Source organism: Monodelphis domestica, chromosome 1, assembly GCF_027887165.1.
Source record: "Monodelphis domestica isolate mMonDom1 chromosome 1, mMonDom1.pri, whole genome shotgun sequence".
Taxonomy (NCBI): domain Eukaryota; kingdom Metazoa; phylum Chordata; class Mammalia; order Didelphimorphia; family Didelphidae; genus Monodelphis; species Monodelphis domestica.
The window spans coordinates 465,564,681-465,581,217 of record NC_077227.1 but is presented as its reverse complement, the minus strand read 5'-3'; the positions used below and the strand labels follow the sequence as shown (position 1 = coordinate 465,581,217).

At 40.0% G+C, this 16,537-nt stretch overlaps 1 protein-coding gene across 17 annotated transcripts in view; it reads left to right on the top strand.

Moving 5' to 3' along the window:
• Window positions 1-16,537, top strand: part of RAPGEF1 (Rap guanine nucleotide exchange factor 1) — a 190,480-nt gene that overhangs the window by 26,269 nt on the left and 147,674 nt on the right. For 5 of the 17 annotated variants that reach the window (XM_056812600.1, XM_056812599.1, XM_056812596.1 and 2 more), the window contains exon 1: window positions 5,009-6,043. The exons of 6 other annotated variants lie outside the window; for them this stretch is intronic. In XM_056812600.1, coding sequence (XP_056668578.1) covers window positions 5,980-6,043 — 64 coding nt within the window. In that variant the 5' untranslated portion in view covers window positions 5,009-5,979. Of the gene's footprint in view, window positions 1-5,008; window positions 6,044-16,537 lie in introns of those variants that run through there. 6 more of the 17 variants (XM_056812605.1, XM_056812601.1, XM_056812606.1 and 3 more) reach the window with 3 other exon arrangements.

Genomic DNA, 16,537 nt, shown 5'->3' with positions numbered 1-16,537 from the left:
TCCATTAAGTCTATATGCCATAATTTGTTTAGCATTCTCCAGTTAATCAGCATCTGCTTTATTTCCATTTTATTTTGCTATAACAAAAATTGCTACTATAAATATTTTTGTGCACAGAAGTCATTTTCCATCTTTCCTTGATCTCTGGGAGATATTCCTAATGATGGATTAAAAAGTACATACATTTTTGGATCTTGTACTAAGTTGCTTTCCAGAAAGTTGAACCAATGCACAGCTCTACCAGCAATGAGCCTGTCTTCCAATAGCCTCTTCAACATTAGCCATTTGCCCTTTTTGTCATCTTTTTCTTTGTCAGTCTGATAGATCTGAGATAGGATCTCAGAATTGTTTAATAGAGCCCTGCTTGTAGTCTTACTACAAAATGAAGACTAATGAAGCAAGTAATCATTGCCAAACTTCTCTGCTTTGTTGCTTTCAGGCTGGGGAGGAGGGGAAGAGGAAGGACTAGTGTGATTTGGGAGAAAGGGAACTGGACCTCAGAAGTAGGTTCTATTTTGACTCTGCTTGTGGCTTTAGACCAAGTGTTTCTCCCTCTCTTAAGTCTCATTTTCTACATGTCTGACTCTATCTTAAGGGTCCCCTCAAGCCTTATAGTGCTAAGTTAGGACAGATATTCCTGCTGAATGTATTAGTAGTGCAGAATGTACAGTTGTACTGTAGTACAGTTTCAGCTGGCCCCATAATTGCATCTGCTGCCCATTCATGGCAAATGAGCAAGAGATGGAAAAGAGTCATCCCTACTAGTGGTATATGGTACTTCCTGCTTCTGAGAACATAAGCCATTTTTATCAGTCCTCACTGTTCTAGTTTCACTGGTGTATGAACAACATGAGTTAGTCAATAAATCATTAATAAGCACTTACTCCATTGTGGCTGGCGGTGGAGGTGGGGAGGAGAGGAGGAGAGGACCATGTCCAGAGCTTGGAAATGCCTCCAGCAAAAGGGGAGATTTCAGCCAGCTCCTAAAGGAAACCAGGAAAGCCAGGAGGTGGAATTGAGGATGGAGAATAAGCCCTTGGGGGCATCGAGTGAATAGGCAGAGGTCTGGAAAAGGAGTAGCCTGGATGAGGAATAGCAAGTAGGGCCCCTGTGATCAGAGGAGGGGCAGAGGGGATTAAATTATAAGAAGCTAGGAAAGGAGGGAAGGGGCCAGGTTGTAAAGGACTTTACCTGGAAAGTGGAGATAGATTCTTCTGATTTGGGGTTGCTAATATCCAAAGGTTTGGAGATGACCTCCTTAAGACTGTGATTTAAATCAAAGAATTAGAAAATCTCAAGAAGGGACTTCAGATCATCTGTTTCATCTCCTATACCTTCATTTCATGCCTGAGTCTTACAGTCTCTGCTTGGAAACCTAGAATAGGGAGCTCTCTACCTACTGAAACAGTTTACTCCAATATTGTATGGCTCCTAAGTTTTTCCGTGTGTGTGTGTGTGTGTGTGTGTGTGTGTGTGTGTGTGTGTGTTTTAAACCTATACCTTCTGTCTTAGAATGAATACTATGTATTGGTTCCAAGGCAGAAGAGCAGTAAAAGCTAGGCAATGGGGGTCAAGTGACTTGCCCAGGTTCACAGAGCTGGGAAGTGTCTGAGGCCAGATTTGAACCTAGGACCTCCCGTCTCTAGGACTGGCTCTCCATCCACTGAGAAACCCAGCTACCCTCAGTTTTTCCAGATATTGAACAAAAATCTCTTCCCTGCAGTTGTTACCCATTGATCCTCTGCCCTCTGGAGCTGTTTAAAATAAATTTAATCCCACTTTGATGTGGTAGCTCTCCAAAAGTTGAAGATATCTACCCCATTCCACCCCACCTCCTCCAAATTTTCCCCAGGCTCTGCACTCCCAGTTCTAACTGATTCTTCATGCGAACATAATGAGTGTTTGTTGGGTTGAATTGAATATGGCAATGATTATCCATTACCAATGACCTCATCAGATAATGCGCTGTTAACTGATTGAACTAACAGGAAAAAAAGAATACAGTTATAGTTTTCAGTAGCACTTGTTAATTTAATTCAACAAATGTTTATTAAGTACCTTCTGTGTGCAAGATGCTGGGTATACAAAACAAAGATGAAATGGTCCCTCACTTCAAGGAGCTTATGTTCTTCAGAGGAAAAAAATTGCATCACAGACTAATCTAGCAAATTTCTTCTGTAAAATGAGAGCTAGCATAGATAGCCTTCAAAGGTCTCTTCCAGCTCTAAACCTATCAGCTGCTTAGCCAAGATACTGAATACATTAATCTCCTATTTAGAAATGCATTCTGTACAGTGTTATATAAATGGTGATTGGATTCCTAGGCAAGCACACAAAAGCCTTCTTAACTTGTCATATAGCTGAAACCCTGAGCTCCAGCCCCTTTGGAGGCCTTATTCCTCACCCTCCAGCTCCAGAGAGGCTGAGCGTGTAGGCAACACTGGGCCAAGAAGGTTGTGATGTCATGGAACAGAGTGCCAGTTGCTAATCATATGTTTGGATGATTCTAGGCACTAAGTTAGGAACTGCCATTATAATAAAGGAATCAGTGACAGTACTATATATGTTCATTAATAGATCATTTCTGAATTACAATGTTTATTAAGTAACATTACTGAATCTAAAATAGAAGACATGTAATTAGATACTTTGTCCCAGAAATAAGTCAATATGTCATGTCAATAAAACCATTATAGATTTCAGTAAAAAAACAAATAAGCTAGCCATTCTCAAATTTATCAGCTTTGTTGTTTTATCCTAACAAAAGGGAACATGGTGGTTTTCTACCAAGGATAGGAAGAGACCAATTTAAAGAGTGGATATTGTGTGCATATTGAGTGGATGTTGTGTACGAGAAGTAGTTTTTCAATAGATGTCTTCTGTGAGGACTCTTTTAGCAACAGAGAGGCTGGTGGTGGGCATCACCATGGACTATTATGCATTGCCTCTAATGGCTTGTGCCCAACAAGTGGTGTGAAAGATGTCATCCAAGAAATAAATGATTGCAAAAGAAGGTGATCTGGCTATGTATTAGAAATGAGAAATGGGAGTGGGATTGCACTGGTGCCTATAGAAAGAATAAACAAATAAAAACCCTAAAAGAAGGCCTTCTCCCTGTGGGGTAGGTTTTCTGTGGAGTTAATGAGAGATCATGGTCTTGAAAAAGTTTATGAGTAGAAGGAACTACATTACAGACCCATGGAAATATACATTCATTCTCAATCTCTGATGTCCTTGTAGTTCTGGGATGGGAAGGATAGGAAATTTTAAGTATAGAATAGTAATTCATTTTCTCTCTGCCAGTTAATAAATCCTTGTTGATTAATGATCTATCTTAATAAACCAAACTTGTGCCCTTTTCCCAATTTGGAAAATCTATATCTCATTTCCTAAAATGATTTTGAAATCAATGAATTAAAAGAAGCTTATTTTGTTTTTTGAAAAACTGACTCTTCTTAATTTTCTTTACTATGAATTTATGTTTAGGAATTATACCAGGAGCAATTGAACTGCCTGGACATTTACTGGTAGTTTAACTTAACTTTTTTCCCCATGAATACTATTTTGGCTTTTTCTTCAAAATCATCAATCCCCTTGTCACCAGCTTGAGATGAGTGAAAGAGTTTAAGTGACTTGTTCAGTAAATGTCAGAAATAGAACTTAGTCACATTTTCTAACCCCAAGATGAGAGTTCTTTCTACCATAGCATTCTCTAAAAAGTAGATAGCTTTAACGTCTCTTGTTTTTATATAATATGATATAAAATGTAACATTTTATATTTTATATCATATTATATTATATGTGCTCTCCAAAATAGCCCTCTTTTCCCATTCAGGGAACCCTCCAAATAGCAAATAGTAACAAGAAAAAAGCAGCTATTTGAAACCAGATACATCAGTCCAGTCTGACAATATTTGTTGTGTTCCATCTCCATAGCCCTCCCACCTCTTCAGAGAAGGTGGAAATGTGGTTTCTCAGATCTACTCTAGTACTCAGCATATCCTACTTATATCCTTCCCTAAAGAATTAGATTCCTTTTGAGACTACATACTCTTAGTAGAATGACCTAATGCTGTCAGAAGTAGTCAGAAGTATTATTGTCTCCTCACCCCCAATGATATACATGGGTCATCTTGAGTCTAATTTGGAAGAAGATATGCCAGGTGATTTGGGCTAGTGTGACCGTGGAGAAGTTAGTTCTCTCTGATCCACAATTTCTTGACCTAAAGGAATTATAGTAGTCTCTCGGTGACGGAGAATGACGATTGTCTTTGTGCATTATCATCTATTGATGTACCCTCATGTGGCTTTGGAGTCCAAAGGCTGAGGCACAGTTTGTGGCACATGGGGCATGGGACGCCAGTTGTTACGGGAAGTGCGGTTGTGGAATTGGATGTGATTCAAAACACATTGTTTGAGCTCTAGAAATGATCACTATAAGTTTTCCTATCAGAAAACTTTGAATGTCTATGTTGACAGCCTGCATGCTGAAGTTAAGATACTTCAAGAGACTTCTCAAGAAATGTCAAACCCAGGGGACAGCTGGGTGGCTCAGTGGATTGAGAGCCAGGCCTAGAGATGGGAGGTCCTGGATTCAAATCTGACCTTAGACCCTTCCCAGCTGTGTGACCCTAGGCAAGTCACTTAACCCATTGCCTAGCCCTTACCACTCTTCTGCCTTGGAACCAATACACAGTATTGACTCCAAGACGGAAGGTAAGGGTTAAAAAAAAAAAGTCAAACTCAGATACTTTTAAAACCAAGTCAGTCCCTTGAGACCTCTTTTTCCCACTCCTTCAATATGTTTCTTAAATTCTTGTTCACTTCTTTTCTCATTTTTTTTTAACCCTTACCTTCTATGTATTGGTTCCAAGCCAAAAGAGCAGTAAGGGCTAGGCAAATGGGGGTTAAGTGACTTGCTCAGGGTTACACAGTGTCTGAGGTCAGGTTTGAACCCAGGACCTCCCATCTCTAGGCCTGGCTCTCAATCCATTGAGCCATCCAGCTGCCCCCTTCCTTTCTTATTTTCAACATCTTCTGTTCTACTGAATGTACAAGTAAACCTGCCCCTCTAAAGATCTTTCCAGCTTTCCTGCCACTTTTTCCTCAAACCAGAATTATAAAAATTGCCGTCCCTTTTCTTTCTCCCAGCAGACCAGTACAGAGCTCAGGCGGCGCCAAACTTTCTCCAGGGAAACTGTATGAGGAGAAGGTTGTGTGGTTTGAGGTCTTGCTTTAATTAGTCCCTGTTTGTCCTTGGTGATATTTTTTCTCTGGAAACTTATAGTGGGAGGTTTAGCAAGGAGGTGTAGCCCCAGGTTTTACGGATTCCTTAGAGCTGTTTTTTTTTCCTTAGGAACATAGCAGTAATTAAAGCAGCTTGTTTATGTTGATGTAACACATAACTCACCATTGACTGTGCACTCCTTGGTTCAGGATATATAAAAGCGGGGCATGGTTTTTCCAGGCTCCAGAGCTGTTTTCATCGAAGCCTTGTACAATCCTTATTTCTCTTGGTACACCCCAAAAAAATGATGCCATTTATATCTCAGTATTTTGGTCACCTGATTTTATACACCTTCCCTCAGAGGGAAACTACAGTCTTGAAAGTGTGCTTTGAAATACAGTTCATTCTGTGAGGCCACTGCTGAGCTGATGAGTAATGAACCCCCAAAGGAACTGGCAGCAAAGATTTTCTTAATATAGACTGATTACTAAAACACACCGGTAGGCCTGATAGCAAGAACTTGCGTCTAATTTTTTCTCTCTGGGGTTGAAGAAGATTCAGATGTCAAAGGCTTCGGTATAATTGCTGAAGTTTTCCTTGCAATCAGGACATGGAGGAACAAAGTTGTTTTTGTGGACTGTGAAATGAGATAATTCAGAACACCGATGGAAGGATGAAGAGTGACTTAAGTCCTCCCTCAGCAGTGTGACTGACTGGTCTGAGAAAGGAAGTGGGATCTGGTTGGTATAGAATGGGGAATGTTAATGAAAAACAAAAAGCTTGGAAACAGAGCAACCTGTGCCTCTGGAAACAAGGTAAGAGACTCATATCTTCATTTTTAGGGATCGGAGAAGTCTGCCTATTACTAAGAGTATATTCTACTTGAAAAGTGAACTGGAACAGCCAGGACATGGTGATGGTTTTCTAGTCTAAGAAACTTTTCTCTTCATTCTTTCAACCGGAGAGTTAGCAAGTGAATTAGTTTAAAAATTAGCAAATAAATCTCCAAAGGATTCAAATAATTCACACTTGCCTTTGTTTTGGCAGGGCTTTTGCTCACAGAGTATTTGGGCTCAGATGGTTTATTCAGGTGGGGAATGTATGTGGATGTTTGTTGACAGTTTTCAGTCTTGTTGGGGATTTTTGGGCCAATGTTTTTATGCCCTTACTAGAATTTTTGTAATAGGACTACTATTACTTAACATTCTCAAAAAGAAGACATTTGAGGAAAGTTAACAGCAATTGGTAATGTCTTTGTGACTGGAACAGTACCCAACCCTTCATCTCTAAAAGGAGAGTATTGGATTAACTGATGTCTTAACACTCCTCCAGCTTGAAATCCCTTAATTTTATGAAAAGAGAAGACTTTTAGGGAGCGTGTCTTTCTACTGTCTCTAAATATATGATAAACTTCCATTTGGAAGAGGAAAAAGACTTACTTTTTGGTGTTTTCAGAGGGCAGAACTTGGGACCAATGATTAGAAGTTACAGGGATGTGAATTTGAGCTTAGAATAAGGAGACACTTTCTAACAGCCATTCAGCAAAGGAATGAGCTGCCTGATGAGGTAGTAGGTTCTGCCTCTCTGTGGGCCTTCCAGCAAAGGCTGGGTAACTACCAGGGGCTAGTGTCGAGAGGATTCTGTTGAGTTCTGGACTATACTAAATTAAAAGAGTGACAAGACTACAGGATGTTAAGAGCTGTAAGGGAGCTTCAGAATCTCCTCTGAGGTGCCTTCTGGTGCTATGATCCTGCTGCTAATAATACCATTTTGGGAATGGGAGCATCTTGCTTCCGAGGACTTCAAAGTACATCCTATAGATGATTTTATTTATATAACACATTATATGTAGATATAATATATATGGCATGCCAGTATTTTCAATTAATACTTATTAAGTCTCCACTGAGTGCATAGCTCTGTACTATATTATTATCTTTGTTTTATAGGTGTAGAAATAGACCGGAGTAGGTAGCACAGCATGACTAAAATATGGAGTCTGGCTCAACTAAAAGGGTTAGGGCTTTCCCTCCCCTGCTGACTCTCCACTTGGGGTTGGCGCCCCACCAATGACTGCTACCAATGAGAAGGGTCAGTCGATAGCAGATAGCTCCTCTCTGCTTTTAAGGCTCAGTGGCAAGTGGACAGACTCAAGCTTGTCACCAGCCTTTCCTTCTTTTCTCCCACCCCCATAGTGCCAGGCATATGGAAAGGAAAGGGATTAGAGACCTTGGCATACTTCTTTCAGAAAGTAGATAGTACTCCCTCTTGTAGAATTTGCTACAAGTGTAATGATCTGGGGCTAATTGGATAGGAAACACTGGCATGTTTCAAAATATTAAGCAGGGTGTTTCTTGCTTCAAACAGTTGAATCCTAGAAGCTTAGAGTTGAAAAGGCCTTAAGGAATCATGAAAGCCACCTCCCACATTTTACACAGCAAGAAACTAAGGTCTAGGCAGTTAAAGACATTACCTCTCCTATATTTTCTGTTTACATTTTGTATAAATCCAGTAGAATATAAGCTCTTTGAGAGTAGGGAATGGTTTTTTCCTTTTCTTTTCTTTATTCTTCTTTTAATCTTTCTATCCAAAATGTCCCACAGAGTACTCTTGAATAGATCAAAATGAAAGGGACTAGACTTGTGATTTTATTGATATTTTATTGACAGAGAACTCCTAGATGAGGAAACTTTCTCATAATGCAAGTTGGCACCTTCTCAGCAACTTTAGTTTAGAGAATTCCCTAGTATACTAAGAGGTAAAGTGACTTGCCCAGAATCACATGCCTTTATGTGTGAGAGGCAGCTCACACAGCTAGTTAGTAGCAGTGCAGAGTCAGGACTAGAACCAGTACCTTGACTCCCATTCCAAGGCTCTGACTATATCACCATCCACATTTGTAACACTTTGGAGGTCAATCCTTATTGATCAACCACCTTGAGCAAGCAACTTTTTTTATGCCAACCAAAGATTTGTTTGTTTTTTGTTGTTTGGGGGAAGAGTTTTCTTGTTTTAGAAAAACTGAAAAATTCCAATTGGTGGAACACTCTTTCCGTATGTGGGGAATGACTGAACAAATTATGACATTAATACAATGGAATACTATTGTGCTATAGATAATTATGAAAGAGATCAATTGGTTCAGAAGAACCTGGGAAAACCTATATGAACTGATGCAGAGTGTGAGAAAAACCAAGAGAACTATTGATATAATAATAACCTGAATGTAAAGAAAAATAACTGATAGAATTAAGAACTCAGATCTCACAGTGACCAACCAGTGTTCCAGAGAATCCATAACAAACTATGCCAATCACCTATTGACACAGGCGATAGATTCAAGATGAAGAATGAGACATACATTTTTGGCCATGATCAGTATGGGAATTTATTGCAGAGTAGTTTTTTTGTTTGTTTTTTAGTTGTGGGTGGGAGAGAGAAAAGAAGTGCTTGTTAGTTGAAAAATAAAAAATGAAAGCTTAAAAAAGCAAACAAAATAAAATCATTTCTAAATTATTGATGGGGCCAGTGACAATGGAAAGGGGTAAAGGACATCACTTTTTTTTCTCCAAAGGTCTGTGACATTTGGAATCAACTGAGCTGATTGATGCAGTCTAGCACCACTTTTCAGCTTCCCTTTTCAGGGGACAGGGATAGGGATTGGTCCTATGATTTTGTTGTTGAAGGGAACACCCATAGGAGAAAGCTTCATCTCGCAATGCAAGTCATCATCCCCTATAATTTGTCATCTTGGAGAGTTGCCTGGAGCACTGAGAAATTAAGTGGCTTGCTGATGATCACACAGCCATCATGTCTAAAAAGGGGGAAGTTGGATAAACAGAGCTCCCTGGCTTCTAGGTTTGCTTTCTACACACACCTCACCATGCCACTCCATCTTTACAAGAACACCTGGAAACCCACTTTGTCTATGTAGGATGATTCAGGTTCATTTCTTGGCATTGACACTTAATATACACATGTTAAAGGAATGCAAATTCCTTTGTAAAATTAGGGGTCAGATTAAGTGACCATTGATGTCGCTTCCAGCCTTGATTTTCAGTAATTCAGAAGTAGCTTTGTTAATAAATGGCACAAGAAAAGTAACGATAGAGGCCATTAATTTTTTTAATTCTTTAAAAAAATTTTTTTTTAATTCTAACTTAATAAACACCAAATAAAATGAGCATTTCCACATATATAATAGAACAAAAAAAGAGGATTGTACATTTAAAATCGATTCTAAAGAAACTATTTTAAAAATTAATCTTTTTAAAAAGGAAACACAAATCAAACTTGGATTTTCTACCATTTAGAATTATCCACAGAACTACTCTTATTTTCTGTGTCTTCCTGGATATTGGAAAATTGAAGTTGCCTATCTAGCTGTGTTGGAGTCTTGCTGTTCCCCTGCCTGCCTCTCCCCGTCTGTTATGTCCTCCACTTTAAAATCAATTATACTTAACGAAGAAACTCTTCTCAATGAATTTGACCAGTATGCCATTTCATGCCTGATTGTTCTTTTTAAGCAGAAGGTGGATGTCTTTCACTCAGCATTGACAGATTCTAAGGTGAGAGTTAGAGTTTATCTTTCAAATTCCATAGAGGACTGGAGCTGAGGACCCAAAACCTAAATGAGTATGAAGAAACTTAATCTTTCCAATAAAAACAGCTCTCTGAGAACAAAAGATTAACCCACTTGCATTTCCCCCCCTCTGGTTTCTATTATCAATTCTTCCATCATTCATCCCTTGTAGAGGAGGGCAAAATTACCACTGATTCTCTGGCAATATTGAGTCAATCTTAACTTGAAGATTTAAGTCATTGCCTTCCTGGGCTTAAAATGGTAGAGATTAGAGAATTACTACCTGCCCTGGAACATCTGAATTTGCAAAGGAGAGAACAAGGAATGATTCAGGTTACTGGGAATTCTTAACTGCCCAAAAGGATCTGGCCATTGTTTGGTGAATTTGAGTTTTTAGAAGTTTATAGATAATTTCTTTACATAGAGGGAAGGGACAGAGCAATTTCTAGATGAATTGATACCCATTGGCAACACAAGAGGCATAAAAAGTGAAATGAGACCAATTGAAATTTCAGTGCTAGACTGTTAAAACTTGAGTTACTAAGGAGGTAGCTTAATGTAATAGAGGCAGAATGATCTATAACTTAAAAGAGAAGAGAGCCCTGGGATCAAATCCCAGTTGATTGTGTGACCAGGGGCAAGTTATTTGATCTGTCAGTTTCCTTATCTGTAAAAATGTGCCTCACTGGGTGTCATGAGAATCAGTCAGTTAAGAAGAATAGCTAACATTTATATAGCGTTTACCTTATTCCAGACACTGTCCTGAACATTTTACAAATATTATCTCATTTGATCCTCATAATCATCTTGGGAGGGTAAGTGCTGTTATAAACTGAGGCAAACAGAGGCTAAGTGTCCAGGGACACACAAAGTTAGTCAAATTCATCCGAGGTTGTAGTGGAACTCAGTTCTTTCTGATTCCAGGTCCCTGTATGTCAGGCCTTGTGCTAGTGACACAAAGGCAATGATGAAAGAGTGCCTGCCTTCTGGAGCGTGAATTCTACTGGAGGGAGGGCTAAGATAGAGATATAGATGATCTAGATATAGATACCAGGCAAATACAAGGTAATTGGGTATCCGAGCTGTTGCAGCTGGAGAATAGAAAAGGCCTCATGTAGGAGTTGACAGTTAGTGAACTTTGAAAGAGCTTAGGGCTTTGGTGAAGGGGGAGTACATTCCTGGCATGGACCTTCCAGCCTCCAAAGTCAGGGAGAGGAGAGGTGGAATATTATAACCAGTTGGGTCAGACCAAAGAGTTGTGTGAAGGGGAGTAATATGTAATAAAACTAGAGAGGTCAGCCAGAGCCAAGTCAGGAAGGGGTTCAGATGTCAAAGAGAGCAGGTTAAATTTGATCAACAGGGAACTCTTCGAGCAAGTGAATGATGTGATCCCACCTGTGATTTAGGAATATCTGGTGGACATCTGTGTTAAGGACCAATTGAGAGTGAGGGCGAGAGAATCAAAGCAGAGAAACCAGTCAGGAGGTGATTGTAATAGTTCAGGTGTGATGGGATGCGATCTGGGCCAGGGTGGTAGAGATGTGTGAGGAGAGAGAGGGATGGAAGGGAGAGAGGTTGAGGAAGCAGAATCTCCTTGACAGCTGAATTACTGAGGAACATGAGAGAGTGACTGAGGTTGTGAACCTGGAAAACTAGAAGGATGGGGGTGTCCCTGGCACCGTACATGTGAAGCTTGTCCAGTCTTCACTTGTGGCTAGTATGATTGCTTGGAATCAGAATCCAGTTGCTAGTATGATCTGCCTGTGTCAACTTAAGCCTATCACTTGCCTTTATTGAGTCTCAGTTTTCTCATCTGTCTAACAAAGCGATTGGGCTAGAAAATTCCTAAAGGCCTTCCCAGCTCTAAATCTTTCAATTGGATGTGATTTTCCCAGGGCAAGTCCAAAATACCCCTCAGAGCAGGTCTGTAATCTCTGGAATCAGTAGAGAAGCAAACTGAAAAGTTCTATTATAGGTGGGCACAAGTCTGCTTCTCCCTTGCAGCTTAGGGGGCCGTCCCAGCCTGCTGGATAGACATGAAAATGGTTTGCATGTTTATACAGCGTGGGTGTAGGTGTAGGAAATTAACACCTCCCTGTGGTGGAGCTAACTTGAAAAAAAAAATGCCCTTTCCTAGAATAAAGCATATGGGGAATTGTTCTTCTGGGAAACAGAGGGGGAGAAGGAGTTGGGCTAGGAAATTTGACTCATTTGGTCTTACACCCTCTCTTGCCAATGATAGAAAGGACAAAGTCTACCTATTGGAAGTTCCAGCTAGAAACATGATTGAGGCAAAAAATTATTCAGTAAATTGAGCATGAGATTTGAAGTCAGGAAATCTTGTTCAAATCCAGGCATGTCTGGACCAGTCACTTAATCTCTTTATGCCTCAGTTTCTTCATCTGTAAAATGGGGATAACATTAGTACCTACTCTTCTGAGTCATTGTGAAGCTAAAATGAGTTAATATTTATAAAGTGCTATATAAATGCTTTTTATTGTTATTAGTAATAGTAATACTTGCCTAGGCGTGATCGTTTTGTGCCTATCAAGTCACTAATAATAATGCTCTTTTTAAGCAGAGATGGTTCCCACAATGCCAAACTCCATCCATCCATGCTCTCTGATACCATGAAGCTCTTGTCCATGGCATATCAGGAAGTTTAATCTAGAGCTGGGTGGGATCTCTAACCCCATCATTTTACAGATGAAGAAACTTCAGCCCATAATTTTTAATTAAGGGTTTAATAATTTGCCCGTCTAGTCAGACAGGATCTGAACCCAGGTCCTCTGGTTACAGAGCAGAGTTAATTTCTGCTGTATTATGCTTTGGTGTTTTTGATGACAGGCTTTTCTATTCTCCATTTCACCATTTCTCTTTCCTAATAGATGTACTACCCCTCATCCCTACTGTCTGCTTCTCCACTGACCTTTGGGTGATCTTCAACTCCATTTTCCTCATCTGTAACATAACTAGATGATCTCTAAGGTCCTGTTGGGCCCTAATATTCTAGGATTTAATGATTTTTGCTCCTTTAACTCTCAGTGCATTCATTATAATGGACCCCAAATCCTACAAAGTCCTAAAAGTCCTAAAATATAGTAGCTTCAAAGATTAGATTCTGTCTAATTTTAATATTATTAAGTACTGATAATTATGTTGATAATCCAAATGTAGTATAGAATATAGACTTTATCAGATGTCAGAACTTAAAGGAGCAAGCAGTAAAGAGAGGCAGATTATTGTAGGCCAACCCCCTTATTCTATGGGTGGGGAATCTGAGCCTCAGACAGGGTAGCTTACTCAAAGCCAGCCAACCAACAGGCCTCACACTTGGATACCAGAATAGTCCATTAAATGGGGTGCTCCAATGCGGCCTCCCCATGCTAAGCAGCACTACATTGGTGATGCTCACATATTTTCATCACATGCTTCTCTCATTGGTTAAGGGCCTTAATGTGGCCTTGCATAGACATTTAAACTTTCAACCTGCAAAACTTTTTAACAACCCACAAATGGCTTCCCAGCCCTATCCACATACTAATGATGCGTCGGTTGTTGGCAATTACCAGGAATCCAAAGATAGTCCAGGATCTGTGTGAGGAATCGTAGCTTCCATTTTTATCAGAAAATTTGGTTATTTCTCCTACTTATTAGCCTGATCACTTGTAAGACCTGAGTACCACAGAAGCATGTAAAACCCTCTACTTGTGGCAACTACTTTCCCTTTTCTTACCTCAGCTTAATGAGATTATAAAATGCTTTGATATCTTCCCTGTGTAGTAGTATGGGTTTGAGATTGTTATTAGCATTATTATGGCAATGTTCTTGCCTTATAACTAACTGCCAACTCCTCTCTCCCACTGCTCCTTGATATAGACTGTCACACTGACTCATTGTACTCCATTTTTGCTACCACTTCTATATATAAACAGAGGCTTGGGCTTTTATATCATTAACACAGATGGAGACACTGTTATTAAATAGTTTGATGTTAAAATGATTGAATAAAAAATTGGAATAATTTCTCTATTCCATGACTCCTAGTAGGTGCTTAATAAATGCTTATTGAGCTGAATTGATTCATGTCCCACTGAGCCCTTTTTTAAGCCCTTCCCTTCTTTCTTAGAATCGATACTGAGTATTGGTTCCAAGGCAGAAGAGCTAGGCAATGGGGGTTAAGTGACTTGCCCAGGGTCACACAGCCAGGAAATGTCTGAGGCCAGATTTGAAACTAAGACCTCCCATCTCCAGGCCTGGCTCTCTCTCCACTGCTACCTAGCTGCTCCTGAGCTATGCCATTTTCTACACAGTAGTTTTCTTAGTAAATGTTTTGAATCGAATTGAATGCAGCGATAGCCTGGTACAATCAAAAGGCAGACTGGATTTGGAGCCATCCTGACACTGTCACCAATTCAATCTTGGACAAGTCACTTAACTTCTCTGGGCCACAGTTTCCTCAGCTATAAATGAGGGAGCTGGACTAGAGATCCTTCCAGCACTAAATGTGTGGTCCTAATGCTTACTATGTATAACCTTAGATACAGCCTTACTTTCCCTGGATTTCAGGTTTCTCCTCAGTTAGTGAGTGAAAAAGCATTTATTAAGCACTTACTATGTACAAAATATTGTGCTAAGGAATAGGGATGAGAACAGTGAAAAATAGTCCTTGGCCTCTGAGCTCTTCGTTTTATGGGAGGAAAAAACAAGAAAACAACTATGTTCAAGACAATGAAGTACATTAGAGGCAATCCAGTGACATCCCTTCTAGCTCTAACTTTGTGGTCCTCTGAAATGTGATCATGAGCTACCATTCAATTTGAGAATAATTCAAACACAATAAACAAGGTTCACATGTAATTAAATATTTTTGGCTTTTCCACTGACCCTCCTTGTGTCCACTCATAGAGTTTTAGAGAGCCATAGAATTGTTAAAGCCAGAAGAAAACAAAGATCCCCTAATCCAACTTCCCCTTTTGGCAGATGAAGAAACTGGGGTCCAAAGATAAATGAGCCTCACCGGTCAGAAATAACAGAGCTAGTAGTTGGGGCTGATTCAGAACCAAAGCTCAAGGTCTCTTCATACTCAGTTTAGTTGAACTTCCAAAACTAGCCTGTGCTTTTTTTGAGCAGCCACCATACACATCTTCAAGAGTTCCCCATGAACTGATTGTCGTTAAGTGGGACATGGGATGAAGGAAACGGGAACCAAAAGTGTGAAGGAATTTTTCTCATGAGAATTCTGGGGTGTGGGCATGGGTTGGAAAAGGGAAGGAAACTTCACGTTGTCATCAGATAATATTTCTAAGCTCGGAACAATATCTCTCTCTGGCCACCGGCGTGAGGAGACATTTTACCCTGGGAATGTGGTTAAAATGTCTTCCCCATTTGGCTATTTCTTTTTCAGCTATATAGAGGGTGTAACCATTGTTTACAGAGTAACAATGGCAAGAGGCCAGTTTGTATCTCTCTTGCTTAGATTTTTCAGAGATTTTTTTTTTAACAAGGCAATTGTGTTTTTTTTTTTAAACCCTTACCTTCCACCTTAGAATCAATACTGTGTTTTGGCTCCAAGGCAGAAGAGTGGTAAGGGCTAGGCAATGGGGGTCAAGTGACTTGCCCAGGGTCACACAGCTGGGAAGTGTCTGAGGCCACATTTGAACCTAGGACCTCCCGTCTCTAGACTTGACTCTCAATCCACTGAGCTACCCAGCTGCCCCCTAGGCAATTGGTTTTTAAAGCTACTTGGTGGTGAAGTATGCATATGTTTTTTTTTAACATCAGAACTTTGCCACACATTAATTCTGTGAATTGAGTTTGCCTTGCCAGTATTGCTGCTGCAGTGGGAAGATGACTGGAAAGATGTCTTGGAAAGCATTCATTGCAAGAGATCTGAGTCAATAGTTCCATCTCTTCCATTGATTAACCATGTGACTCTGGGTAAATCATAGGATAAGGAACTTTGCCACTCAGATATTCCATCCCTTCTGTTTTACTGACGAGGGAGTGCCTTGCCCCAAGTCACATAGCATGGGGTGGGGGTGGGGGGCAGCAGAGGTAGAGTTTGAAAAAAGAGGTAGAGTTTCTGGACTCCAAATTCAGTGCTCTTTCTTCTCCCTCATGCTTGTACCATGCCATTAACTCCTCAGTTAATTTCTCTGTCAAAAATGAAGATCAGAATACCGATCTTCTTTCCATTAAGTTTAATGTAATGTGAATTTATTAAATGCCTTTTATGTACTAGGCATGAGGAATACAAGTAAAAATAAAGCACTCTTTACTGTTAAGGAACTTACATTTTTTACAGAAGTTGGGCTTGAGCTTTAGATAAAAATTGTGTTTCAAGGAGGGGGAAGGACAGCAATATTAGGGAGAAGGAAGATCAGTGGAGAAGACTCTTATGTAAAAATAGCATTCATACTAAATCTGCAGAGAAGTTGAGGATTCCAAGAAGTGGAGGTTAGTAAAGACTGTGTTCCAGATCTGAGGGAACTTCTGCAAATGAGTGGAGGCAGGTTTTGAATTTGAGGAAACAATTAGTAATCTATTTAGAGTTCAGAGGAATGGGTGAGATCCCTCTGGCTGGGACCAAGAAAGACAGCATAAGGGGCTAATGCAGAGCCAGGCCCTGAAGGAGAGGTAAAATTTAAAGAACAGAAGAAATTCCAGGGAGAACCAATTGCACGAGTCAAAGTCAAAGGAGCAGAAAAGTCTCAGAATTGTCATG